Consider the following 13,278-nt stretch of genomic DNA (forward strand, 5'->3'; position numbering starts at 1 on the left):
TTTATTAGAGAGCTATTTCTTGTTAAGTTCCAAAAGCAGTTGGGAACGGGGTAGAAGCCAGCCATTGGGAATATGGAAAGCAAAAGCACTCCTTTTCTGCTTGCTGGTTTAGGTACTCAGGGGAGCTATTCTTATTTGCTGCTTTAGGCATCTGGTTTTCATTCCTATTTGAAGATCCCAAGCTTCTACAATCAGCAGAATTTCATGGAACCATCTAGAGTTGTGGAAACCCTCCATTAGAAGTTCTGGCAACTCCTGTAGAGTACAAATAAATGCATGTCCTGCACCATTCTGGACTTCCCACCACAGGACTACCATGAAGATAAATGTGATTATTATGTAGTGAGTCCAGTTGGGTACTGGAGCATGTGACATATCAGGAGAGTCAGAGAGCTGCTTTTGTTCAGACTAGAAGTAAAGAAAATAAGGGAGAGATCTTCCTGCTGCCTAAGTAATAAGGTGTGAAGATAACAGGGTTCTTTTCAGGGGCATGTGGTAGGATCAGAAGTGGTAGACAAGACCTGCAACCAGGAAAATTTCTGTCTTGATTTGAGCAAACATTGGAGCAGGAGGATGATCTGGAGGTCCACCAGGAATTCCTTCCAACACTAAATCATCCTCTGGTTCTAGGTTATTTTTTTTTAAATAAGTATGGAGTTCTATTGGTTTTTTTATATTTTTCCTTTAATTTTTGTCCTAGCAAAAGTGAGACTGCAGATGCAACTGAACGTTTAGATAGAACAGGCAGCAGTAAGAAAATGCCTTAACACTGTGTGATAAAGTATCATATTCCCCTATCCTTACCTAGGAGAGGGTCTGCCTGTGTAGCTGAATAATATAAATATCTGTGTCGGTTTGTTAATGCTTGGCTTCTCAGCAAGCTGCTGACAAATATCCTTGTAGGTTTGCTGATGTGCTCTGCTGCTGCTGGTATTCTTTAATTTGTTCAGAAAACAGAGCTCAACCCCTATCTGTAAGAAATACAGCAGAGTGTTATTAAATAAATAACCCAATGTCTGTGAGTAACTTTTCCTGTAGAAGTTGTAGTGAAACACTCCAGATAACTCTCTTCTGACTTCTTGTTTGGTTTAGGCATCACATTTTGGATTGCTACTAATGGAGTCTGCTTTATGTGTAGATTGGTTTTGTAGAATTTCAGATTTCTGGGGAAAAAAAACCCTTAGAATTTGAATCAAGTAAATAAAAGTGCTAAAAAACACAAGGCAATTAAAAATACCAATTATTATTTTGTAAAAAGCAACTAGACCATTATTATGAAATCTGTCTTTGAGATAACAATGCTTTCAATGCTTCCCAAAAGCACAGATAGTTTGTTGCCACATTACTTTAGTTTGAGTCAGAAGAACAAAAAAGTGGCGCTTTTGTCCTTTGATCCTTTCCCCTTATTCATGTGTTTATGTGAAAACCATAACATTCTTTGCATTCTTCTAACTCTCTTTGGATAAATAGACAGAGTTTTTCCTGAGAGCGCTGTTGAAGGGAAAATGAGATCCTAAGACTGCTTTTCAAGATCAGTTTGCTGTGTAGGAACCATTGGTATTTCCAGGAGTTCTTTTCTTTTATCATTTGCAGCATGGACAACACCAGCAGCATATTGCTCTGCAGGGGTTTCTTTTTCTATACCTGACTGCAAGCCCAAATTTTTCTTTAGATACTTGAGTATATTCTTGAGTGTTGTTCATACTGATCTCTATGTTGTTGATCATCTCCCCCTGCTCCTCCACCAGCACTGATATCTGGATAAAAAGTTCCTTTATGTCTTTGATCTGGTTCTCTAGACTGACGAGTTCTTTGTGTCTCTGCTCGATCTCCGAAAGCTGAGCTTTAGTTATTTTGGCTTCAGTGAGGAGATTTTCATTGAAAATCTCCCATTTTCCTTGTTGGAGCATGTCATTGACTTCTTCTTCAGACACCTCCTTACCAGCTACTTCGAGCTGACGGACAATAAACCTCCTGCATTTCTCCTGCTTGGCAGTTATGGCTTCGTTGTAGGAGAGCATGGCATTGAGGTAACGGTGGGATAAGAAGGCATGTTGAAAAGTCAGGATTCTCACTGTGGCACGTGATGGCCCATGCTCATTTTCAGCTTTTTTCACTGTCTTCGACAGTTCATCCAAACATTTTCTTATGTGCTCTGCTTGAATTTTTATTTCCCTTGCTATGTTAGATTCCTTTTTCAGAACACTGAATCGCCTCATTGAAGACACCAGGCTTTTTTGTTGTTGGCTGAATTTATTAACTTCTTCCACCAAGTTATTAATTTCATTCTGAAGCTTCTGGATTTCATGCAAGTGCCTTTCAGTTATGGGTTCTTTTTCATAAATAATGGCCTGCTGTTCAAAGTCTTGCTCCTCTTCTTGGACAGCTGCACTGTTGTTTTCTCCAGCTCTCTGTAGTTCCTTAGCCCTCAGTTTAAACTCTTGCAGTCGGTCTCTCATGGCTTTTGTGTTCAGGGTTTTTTTTCCCCGGGCTTTTTTTCCCCCCTCTTGCAACACAGGAAGTTAATCCAATATCTTTTTTTGTTGGTTTTGTTTCACTGTAATCAAAACGTAACAACAATCAATGTTAGCAGTTGTATGTATAACATCAAAAGTAGTTTGGGAGGTTAGAGCCACTTCTCTCTGCACAAAAGTAAAAGTGGTGGGTATTCTGAACAAATATATGAGACAGGTGGTATCAGTGCACTCCACCATTTATTCCAGGCTCTTGAGGAGTTTATCATAACCACCTTCACATGGGTCTGGTTACAGTCTTTCCTCAGCCTCTTCACTACAGTGTTCCTTCCACATACAGTGATTTGGAGCCCAATCCCATTTGTGTGGGTAGAATGCAGAACTTGGACCAGTAAAGAACATAATGTGTGGAGAGCACTTTTATTTTGGGGAGAAAGAGAGGAGTAACTCAAATTCTTATTTTATCCTAGTTCTTTATCTGATTAAAATTAATCAACCTTTAAATCTTTTTGGAAATAGAAGTGAATCTGCTGTTCCATTTTTGGATTCTCTGTAAGAAACACAACTCTTGTAATTTAAAAACTAATGATTTAGCATGAAAATAGATTATTTTTTTTACGTTTGAGTTTTTCTGGAGGTGAATCCCCATCACTAATGTTGCAGCATGAAGATTTTCGAAGCCTATTTTCAATTACTGTCTTATATTCTTACATTATCATTTGCAGTCTTCATAAAATTTATGCAAATGTGCGTTGTGCACCATAGTGGGATACAACTCAGTGCTGTTTCTTATTTAATAGAAAGTGGATTTAGTTTTGTTTTATACCCTAGATGTTGTGAAGATGTAATTCACAATATATTCTTAAATATATATTTTATATTCTTAAATATATAGCTTTACTGAAGATATAATTAAGAGAAAGTTTCCATTGGGCATGTTTTAGAAAACATCTGAGTTCAACTGGTTTTAATTATAGGGAAGAAAGAGTTTTTCTCAAACTCTACATGAGTTATTTGCTTGGACTGTGATCAAGAATGGAAAATTTCAGTAAGAAGTAAAATGTTCAGGACTAGAAGATTATGGGATTTTTTTACTTGGGGTCTTCTGGTGAAATCAAATGCATGTCTTCCAAAGGGCTGCTCAAGCAGTTAAACAGGACAGAAGTATCTTTTGCTTGTTTTTAGATGTTTCAGGAAAGACTTAAAGGTGCAATTATTCTTAAACCCTGATTCTAAAGATTTATATTTGCTTTTTATTGCTAAGCAAATGTAGTACTTCTTTATAGTACCCAGAAGGATGCATTTGTAATAACTGCAAAGGATCAGTCAGGTAACCTGTCAATATGCAAATGATTTTGTTGTATTTGAACAGTTTGAAATGATACTTCATATTTAAAGTCCCTAAATAGATTTTTGAATAATATAAGTCCTGGAGTTAAACAGTGTGGACACATCTTCACAGATTTAATGTGGCTTTCTGCAGGAGGATTAACTGAAAAACAAAACTTGAACTGCTTCAGGGGTCAATCATGAGAAAGAATGTTGATATTCTACCCTAGTGTGGATTTCCCATACTGCTTTTTCTTTTCCTTACAATCCTTTAGTATTTGAATTTAGTGTTTGATTCACATCAAGAGAATCCAAAAAGTTACAGTAATGTACTGAAACTTGTGATCAGAAAAGCTTGCAGGTTATTTATTGAGGAGTATTATTTTGGGGTGGAGAAAATGCAACATGGATTTGTTTCATTACAGTAATGCCTCTTCATTGCTGAACTTCTCCCCACAGCACAAGTCAGGCTATTCCTTCAAGATAACATCCTTTAGGAATGTTTCAGAGCTGCTGCAGGCAAAGTGACCTGAAAATGTGTTTCAGTGTAGCCCAATGCTGCTGAGGCATGTTAATTTAGCCTGGCTTGGCAAACCTGGGATTAAAAGCAAGTTCTAAGGGCACCATTAATGTTTTTGATGTGTTGTGGCAAGACTTTCTTGTATCCAAGAAAATGCAAGTGATTTCTGAAAAGCTCTGAAACATGCATGAAGTCATCCAGTTATTCCTTCAGACCACAAATGGCAGTCACCCATTTTTCATATGATTAGTCTCCTATGATTTGAAAGTAAGTTAAACACTGGAGCATATGCTGGGCTTTATCTTCAGTAGGTACATGCATTAGTGATTGACATCTGCTTTTCAATGTTTTAGGTGCATTTGTCTTCAAATAATTAGGGGGGGATGGAGAGAATGAACAAAATTGCAAATCTCCAAACATTCTCAACTATCAAACTTGCAAAGCAGCAAGCAAAAAATACTTAAGATGTTTTTTTTCTTGTTTAAACATTATTCTCACAAAAGAATGGAATGCAAGCAATTGAACCTTAGTTTCATATCTTATATTCTGTCAGATTTGCCTTCAAAACCTGCCACTGAACGTACCTGGCAATAAATGTGGTTGATTATACTGGCAACTGAAACACATGCTGGTTTCAAATAAATAAGGATGTCTTCCCGACAAAGATAACCTTGGAAATTGTTGGCTTGGCTTCTTGTGTGTTCCACAACAAGCTTTGCTTTATAAGTCCTTGTTTTTGTCCTGTGTGTTTGCGTATGTGGATAGGGGCACGTCGGGTTTTGATTGAGATGAAAGATCCATTTCCTTGAAGTTTTTGTCAATAACAGGAGAATATGCCTATTCTTTTAGACTTAAGTAAACAGAATATGTGGACTGGAAGCAATCTAGTGAGTTAGTGTGTCCCCTATATTCAAAAAAATATTTAAAAAGATGATATTTTTACCGTGATAAAGTAGCACAGACTGGCACATCCTCATCAGGCTTTCTGTTCATCAGAGGTTGGAAAATTTGGGTTAAAGCAGCCAAGAGACTGACTGCAGGAAAGCCAAAGCAAATCAGTAGATGGGGAAGCATTTACTTGTTAAACTATAGCTTTAAGTTATTGACTGTATTTAGAAATAGCTCTAAATGCTCTCATACCTATAAATCTGAAAAGCATTAGTGAGGTTTGCCTGTGTTTCTAGCCATTCCTCAGTCATAAATGCTGCTGTGCCATCTGTTATCTGAACTATTACTGGTGCTGAAACCATGTTTGGAGCTGGAATCGCAGGCTGCTGGTTAAAAAAGATAATCTGTAGCAACGGAGTTGCTCTAATAATATGGCTGCAATTACTTATTTGAACTGGTGTGGCTGCAGGATGGATTTGAGGAGGGGGCAGAGATAAAGAAGGATGAATCAGGTCCAGTTTTGCCCAGTTCAGGGATTATTGATATGCTCTCATAAATTTATCTGGGGAGAAAAATTAGGAATGCACTGGGACATTTCAGTTTGGTTGCTCTGGTATTTTGTATCTCCCAGAAACACTTTTTTCCCTGCTCCTCTCAGTGTTTTTATCAAGCAAATCCACTGTTGATTAAGTTTGTATTTATTCTTCTAGTAGGCATCTTTATATATAGCTATGTATAGTTAGATATATAATTGTCAGGTTTAGAAATGCAATTTTTACATTCTTATCAATATATTTTAAGGGGATTGCAAGAGTCTTTGCCTTCTGATAACTTGACTGGTTTGCTCATCTGGATTATGTGAATCTCTGCAGTCAAACCCATGACGTAAGTGACTGGAAAAGTCTTTATAAAGACAATTACATCAGCACACTGGTGGAATAATAGATCCTGAGAGCTGGACCACCATTATTAATCTGTCACGATGATAAAGTATGTCCTAAATTCAAAGATAATGAAAATTTTTATATTCTCTTCTCTATTTTTAAAGGGAAAAAAAAGACAAGTTAAAAGGTCCATTTGCTTAATTGCAAAGCAACGACATAGAACATTCTTCCACGTTTTAAATACACCCAATAAAAGTGGAGCCTACATCCAAAACTGAGATTTGGGCTGCATCAAGTTAAAAGATACAATTGGATATGTGAAGCAGTTAAGTTGATCATATGGAACTCGCGTTGCTGGTTGTAATTAGATGTAATGGCTTCTTTTTTGGCTTTGCTGGATTGTTTTATTTCTTCCCCACCACCCCCAATTTACCAAAGCCTCCTGTTAATTTTAATTTCCATAATTTTCTTCACTATTTCTTGGTTATTTGTCGCCTTCATCAAAATGCCTGGCACAAAAGGCTCTGTTTATATTTGATCTTTGATACAATTTTCATGCCTTCTTACCTTCATTTTAACATCCTGCATACTCTTCCAGAGAAGAGGACTTGGAGACAATTAAGAAACAGAATTCTCTCTTTAAGAGCTCTTTGATATGTATGATCTGTGTTCTGGATCATACTGCTTTCTTTACCTTGCTTGAAATAGATATCTTTTGTTGTTAGGGGGGGTTTTTGTTTTGTTCTGTTATTTTGGGGTTTTGTTTTGTTGGTTGGGTTGGGTTTTTATTTATTTTTATGGTTGCAACAAAAATAAAGGTTGGTTTGTTTTCCTGTCCCATAGTTACGAGTCAGTTAAGGGCACTGGGTAGAGGATGTTTTCAGGCAACATGTCCCAAAGGAGTTTTGGGTCACATGTCATCTTAAAATTTTATTTTATTCATGTTCCCAGCTGCAGTGAAGTTACATTATAGCTCTGTTATATGATGACAACAAACCTATATAACTTCGGAGCACAATGGCTGTGGATAGTGTTTGGAGTCATACTCTGGGCTGGAAGTTGATTCCTGCTTAAGTATCTTAAGTTAGCAACAAAAAAATTGGTGAGACACATATAACCATTTAAATGCATATAGTTTAAAATACTTTTAGTAGTCTGTGAGGAAAACTAGTGGAGTTGAAATTTAGTTTGCTCCAAAGGCTGTGGTCTCTCATATATTCTCACAAAAATGTTTGATGGGGTTTGATGGGAATCTTGTCCTATTTGTCAAAGATTTATCTGAAGTAATTAAGGTAGGATTTCTTGCTACAAGTTACATTTATTTTCTCCTTTATTTAAAAAGTGTCCTTTAACTTAAATACTTGATAAACAAACATGCTTAAACCAAGGATTACCAGGCACAGGCTGGTTGGGTGAAAATAGCCTCTTAAAGCATCTCTGTGATAAGATTAAGTCCTTAGAAAAACATGCTTAGAAATAGTTGTAAGTTCAAGTTTCTGTTTGTGGGAAGTGTGGGAGTGGTTCAACAAGAAAATACCAGAGGCAGAGAGCTTGCCCTGCCTAAAAATATACCATTTATGAGATAAGAGTACAAAATCAGTAACATTTTCAGACTTATAGGCTAAGGTGTCTTATTCTCAATATTGAAAAATACTAAAGTGCAAAGGTAGTTTGTGGAGAAGTAATGATATTGAGTAAAAACATGGGATTAAAATAGAATTAAGCAGTCCTGAGTATTCAAGGATTTCATAAGGTGTGTAAGAATTAGTCCAAAGTGCAACCAAATCGTGCTGCTCTGGAGTAAGTTCTCCAAGGGAGATGCAGAGAGGGAGAAAATAGACCTTAGTTACTTAAAATAATGCAGATGTTCTTGGGCCTTTGAGCATAAATCCATAACACAGTTATGATGTAGGAAATGTAGGTGTCTTGTGTTTTTGTGTGGTGCTGCATGAAATGGGAAGGAATCCTGAGAGAGAAGGGAATACTACTCAGTGGAGTGGGAGAATCAGCAGTTGGTGAATCATCTGGTACAGGCTTTTATACTTTCAAAATCTCTACAACTGTCAGTTCTTCTCTTGTGTTTCAATTAAAAATATGGGGGGTTTTTGCTATTTTATGAAGTCTTTGGTTCAAAGATACAGTGATTCAGTTGCAAATCTGAGATTGTTCCTTGGAGTTTTGAAACCCTGTGTTGTGATTGTGTGGCTGCAGATAGAGAAGACTTGAGGAAAAGCATCTTCCACCATTTCTGCATGTCCAGGCAGCAGTTCTCATGTTCCCTGCTCATACTCTGGGAAGTGGGAGGTGGTGAGTTCATGCTTTGGCACTCATATAAATCACGGTTGTGGTGACACACACACTGCACCTACAAGTCCTCACTGACACAACAGTGATCTCACTCTGCAAAGCAGTTAATCTGTGCTTTATTCTCCGTAATTGTGAGGGAATGGTGTATCCCTGGATTAAAAGCAAAACTGGAGAACTTATTTAATGTTTTGATGGTCATTTTTTTCACCTATTTAACCAAAAATTTCAATAATGCTCTTTGAGTCCTCAGAAATGAGCAACAGAGAATAAATGTAGATGTTGTAGGTACCTCGATTTATTTGTTTATTTCCAGCAAGAATAAGACTAGAAATCAGCACCTTCCCTTAGTTAGCTGGTGCAAATATGATGGCCACCTACAGGTCACAGAAATCCAGAAAGAAAATCATAATCTCTTCTGCTAAAAGATCACATAATTAAGGTCTAAATATTCATATAATTTAAAGCAGTATTTGAAAATAAAATAGGAGCAGGAGAAAGGGCTGCAACAGGATAGGAGGCAGGTGAAATTCTTTCAGTTTAATAGGATATATTGTTATATGTATATCCTAGTTAGTAGGTTTTTATTGCTCTAAATGGTTTGAGATTTTTGTCTTCCTGACAGTGGAATTGTAGATTCAAAATTTGTCCTGTACAATATCCCACCTACTTTCCATTCCCATTTCACTTCTGTCAGACCACAGAGCTTTGTATCACAGCCTTGGAACTCACCTGGAATAAATGTAAGGATTTTCAGGCAGGTTTTTTATAAAAACATATCTTATAGGCAATTTGACTATACTTTGTTTGTCTAGGTATTGATATATCAAGGTGAAATAAAGTATAAAAAACCAATTCATGTTTACAATTTTTTTTTAAAAATCTTGTCCAGAAATATATGGCAACATAACTTATTGTTATTTCTTTTGGAATTACACATCTGGAAGCTGAAAATAACATGTTTTATGTGAGCTCAGACGTCTCTTTGGGTGTAGCCTATTTGACCAACAGGTGTGATTGAACTGAGAGCAGAGCAGAGAAATATGTTTTCAGTAAATATGAATATGGTTCAGACCTATGGTAAGAAAACATAAAATGTAACAAAATAAAACAAATTATAATTATTGACAACCTTGTGACCATTTCAAAAGGTAATATGAGAATGAAGTTGCCCAGAGATATTATAACAGGATGAGTTTAGAATCTTATTCTTAATTATTCTCTTATTTAAATGTGACCTGGAGGAACTGCCTCGGGCTAAGCTTGAAATAGAGAAATGTCTCATAGCTCCTTGCAACTGCATGAAAGCAAACTCTTAATTGCTGTTTGCAGGCAGATAATCTTGTGGCACTTTATTCATCATTTCTTCATTATAGCTTAGCCTAATATCCAAAGGATTGTTTTGCATAAGGGTTGAAGGCATGAAAAGCAAACTAGAGGAATGAGGTAAGTTTATTTGAGGAAGAGCTATGTGTCAATCAGTAAAAGGTTACTGATGGGTTTGTCATTATTGTCAGCAACCAAGAAGACCTGAAACTGTTGGTCTATTCTCCTATCTGATTGTTTGCTAAAAATATAAAGAATTTTGTGTTCCATGACTTCCTGAAAAAGCTCATGAACTGCCAGTAACTGAAGAAGAAAGAACAAGCAAAACAAGCTGGCAAACTGACATGTTTGTGGATCAGGAGTTTGACTTTTGTGGATGTTTAACATAAGCAAAGCATAAAAAGACCAATAAACTTTTTCATGCTGTGTCTGCTGAGGCCTCCCTTCTCTAGGATAAAACATCCTTCTGATTGCTGTCCAAGAAAAAAGTTAATAGATGAGAGATAAAATTTCTGAGGGGAGAAAAGGTAGAACAGCATTTTTAAATAGAAGGTTGACTGTACACTGAAGAACAGAGCACTGTTCTTTCCTGTGTGTAGGCTGCTGTTTAAATTTAAAGGTTCTGTCTTCCTTCTTTCCCCAGGAATTCTGACTCCGTCCCACAAAGCTACAGCTTCTTCAAGGAGCCTTAAAGACTAATGATCTCAGAGTAATCATTCTTGTAAAGATGCATTTTCCTAAACTTGCTTTTAACCTGTTGATAGCTCTGACACTGTAATATTTTGACCTCAGGGATGCTTTGCTCTTCATTTTGATGGCCACCATGGGTCTGTGATCACTGATGCTGATTAAACTTAACCCCAAAAACAGCACATCTGAGACATTTTTACAGATCACCCCCAGTGTGTACCCACTGCAGTATTCACTGTTCAGTATTATGTTACTATATAAGAATCCCACACAAGTGGAGGGAAATGCATCAGTTGGAAAGTAACAGTACTTAAAAAAAACTCCAACTCTGCAGAACAGGAAAACAAACACGTGCACACGCATACCCTCTCACATAACACCCTCTTCCCACACATACCCTTTCTGTAACACTTCTTGGATTTCTGATGAAAGCCAAGATACAAATCTGTCCATTTCATACATGATTTTTTTTTTCACCAGATCTTTTCTGTTGTAAAGTAAACTTTAATACTGGTTTGTTTTTTGTTTTGTTTGGTTTTTTCCTCTTTGCTCAGTAATTTTATAAACAGCTCAAGGATAGATTGCATTCAGACTTTGTTTTTCTCTGGCATGTCTTCTGGCTTCTAAAGAAATATTGTCACTGAACTGCAGATGTCACTTGTGCCAGTGCACACATACACTCCCTTTCCACATTGTTTCCCGTGACTTTTAAAGTTCAAAAGCTCTCTTAAGTTGCTTAGACAAATCCTACTTGATATAAAAGCAGTAGGTGCCTACTTTTTCTTTATTTCTTGCATGAGGTAAGTTTGGTACACCAACACAATTCCAAATATACTTTAGGTGAAATTGAAAGCAAGCCGAGCATGATTTTATATATGAAAGCTTCTTACTCAGCAAACTTAACATGATAAACCAACAGACACGCTCCTGTGCTTTCAAGTATGTTTTGATATATACCTGTTATGGGGTTTTAAACATGAAAAATTGCTATATAGGAAGTAACGGACTTGGAAATTTAAAACCAAGATCTGTCCTTTAAGATAATTCTGATGTATTCCCTGAAGAAGGTATTTTTTTGCATAAAACTTGCCCCGAAACCTGGTGTTCTGTGCATGAGCAGTAGAGCTCTGAGATTATATTCACCCACAGAAATACCTAATTCTTTGCTGGGTCGACATACATTGTTTGTATGTCTTGACACTTGAGCACATTTCCATTCTAAATCCCCAATACAGAGCTTTTTTTCCAGATATTTGCAACTTTATATATATTAGGTAAGAAAAAAGTATATACCTCTGAATCCGATGCTGATGGCTTTCTTTTTTATCCTTTCCAGCAGAACTCCTGCTTCAGTACAATCTGAGAAACATTTTTCTGAATATTTCCCAAAGTAACATGTCCTGAGTGACTTTTCCATTAAGGGTTTTCTTCATTCCTTCTGCTTCTAGTTCCTATATAGTTGTCCAAGTGTTCAGGAGGGTGTAGTGTGAGAGAGAAACTTCTGCCACTGCAGTAGACAGGCAAATTGATTACTTTCTACTTGGGGAATCTGGTTCTGCCTGTTTGAAACCCAGCCTTGCTGAGGGGTGGATCCATTGCTGGAACTGCCCAGCAACAGGCAGTGCCTGGGAGCAGCTCCTTGGATAGAGAGGCCTTAAGAGCTGGAAGTGGAGCACAAGTGCAGGGCTTGCTTTCTTCTACACCAGAAGGGAAAAAGAAGCAAGGCTGGCTGGATCTAGTAGTAGATGGAAAACAAAACCCAGCAAAATAATGCCTTTTACTATAGTATCTTAAAAATATTTTAACTCCATTTATGTGTTTGACCTAAAGTCTGAGGTGCTCAGTAAATGTATGACCTGAGCAAACCCACTTCGATTCCTGGGGAGCATTAGGTGGAGGCAGTTATTTGGATATGCTGCTTTTCCAGATGTAGCACCTTAGCCATATTTTTTGAATGCTCAGTCAGTGTTGCTGCAGAGAAGATGGAAACTAATTGACCAGAAAGACAAATATGACACCTTTCAAGCTATTAGAGGGTAAAAATCAGCAGCTACTGCAAGCTGTAGGACTTTAGTGTCACACTGACACTGAGCTGTGCAGCTCACCAGCATTTCATTCTGCCTCAGCTGTGTGCTTTGTAGAGTGTGCAGTCCAGTAACACAGCACAGAGTACAGTTATTTAATCTTCAGGTGAGAAAGGAATAGGCTGTGGCAACAAGCACTACCCAGAAATATTTTCTTCAGTTAGATCTGGATGAATTGACAGCACTGCTGAGCAATGCTTTTGGAGACTGGAGGGCAGCACAGTAGGATTTTCAGACTGTAACAAAGATGTTAAGTGGTGGGGAAAAAAAATGGAGATAATTTTTTCCGATCTTGTAATTACTTTCCGTAGCTTTCTTGAATTTAATTTAATTTTTTCACTGGTTTATCCCATTTCATAGCTAAGCACTGAGAGGACATTTCATGTTCTGGCTGGTTGCTGAGAAGAAGCAGTGACACAAACACTGAAAATATCGTAGGCTCTGTATATGTATTGCCCGGGAATCTCTGCAGTGAATCATCCAAAGTGCTGAAGAAGTTCTCTCTTTGAGAAGTGGGAACAAGTTATCAAAGGAGGGGCAGGGAGAAGAACCTTATGCTCTTTTTAGCTCTGCAGGCAAGTCAGTAAAGTTCTGATTATCAGTGGGATGTAGGGATTGTATTCCCAGCATGATTATAAGTAAGTGAACTGTTTGGACCACAAATAGTTAAGAATGATGAAGGTTGAGAGAGACTGGACATTTGAGAAGCTACTTTTCTATGGTCTCCTTCATAAACAAACTCTTCTAGAAAAGATGAAAGATTAGATAATGAATCATGA

The 13,278-nt window shown here is 37.3% G+C and overlaps 2 protein-coding genes across 8 annotated transcripts in view; one reads left to right on the forward strand and one right to left on the reverse strand.

Annotated features, from left to right (window-relative positions):
- Positions 1–13,278, forward strand: part of ARL13B (ADP ribosylation factor like GTPase 13B) — a 38,081-nt gene that overhangs the window by 12,278 nt on the left and 12,525 nt on the right. The window lies entirely within an intron of this gene.
- On the reverse strand, positions 1,424–11,982 carry STX19 (syntaxin 19). Its single transcript, XM_051780254.1, has 2 exons — positions 11,709–11,982; positions 1,424–2,557 (listed from the first exon to the last, which is right to left on the reverse strand). Exon 2 carries the CDS (start codon positions 2,457–2,459, stop codon positions 1,584–1,586), a length of 876 nt encoding a protein of 291 aa, XP_051636214.1. The 5' UTR covers positions 2,460–2,557; positions 11,709–11,982; the 3' UTR covers positions 1,424–1,583.

Source organism: Manacus candei, unplaced genomic scaffold, assembly GCF_025592945.1.
Source record: "Manacus candei isolate 608988 ecotype Guabito, Panama unplaced genomic scaffold, ASM2559294v1 h1tg000014l, whole genome shotgun sequence".
Classification (NCBI taxonomy): domain Eukaryota; kingdom Metazoa; phylum Chordata; class Aves; order Passeriformes; family Pipridae; genus Manacus; species Manacus candei.

Bases quoted from the DNA above. Each gene is read 5' to 3' on its own strand.
- STX19 (XM_051780254.1), bottom strand. From the start codon at position 2,459: ATGAGAGACCGACTGCAAGAGTTTAAACTGAGGGCTAAGGAACTACAG.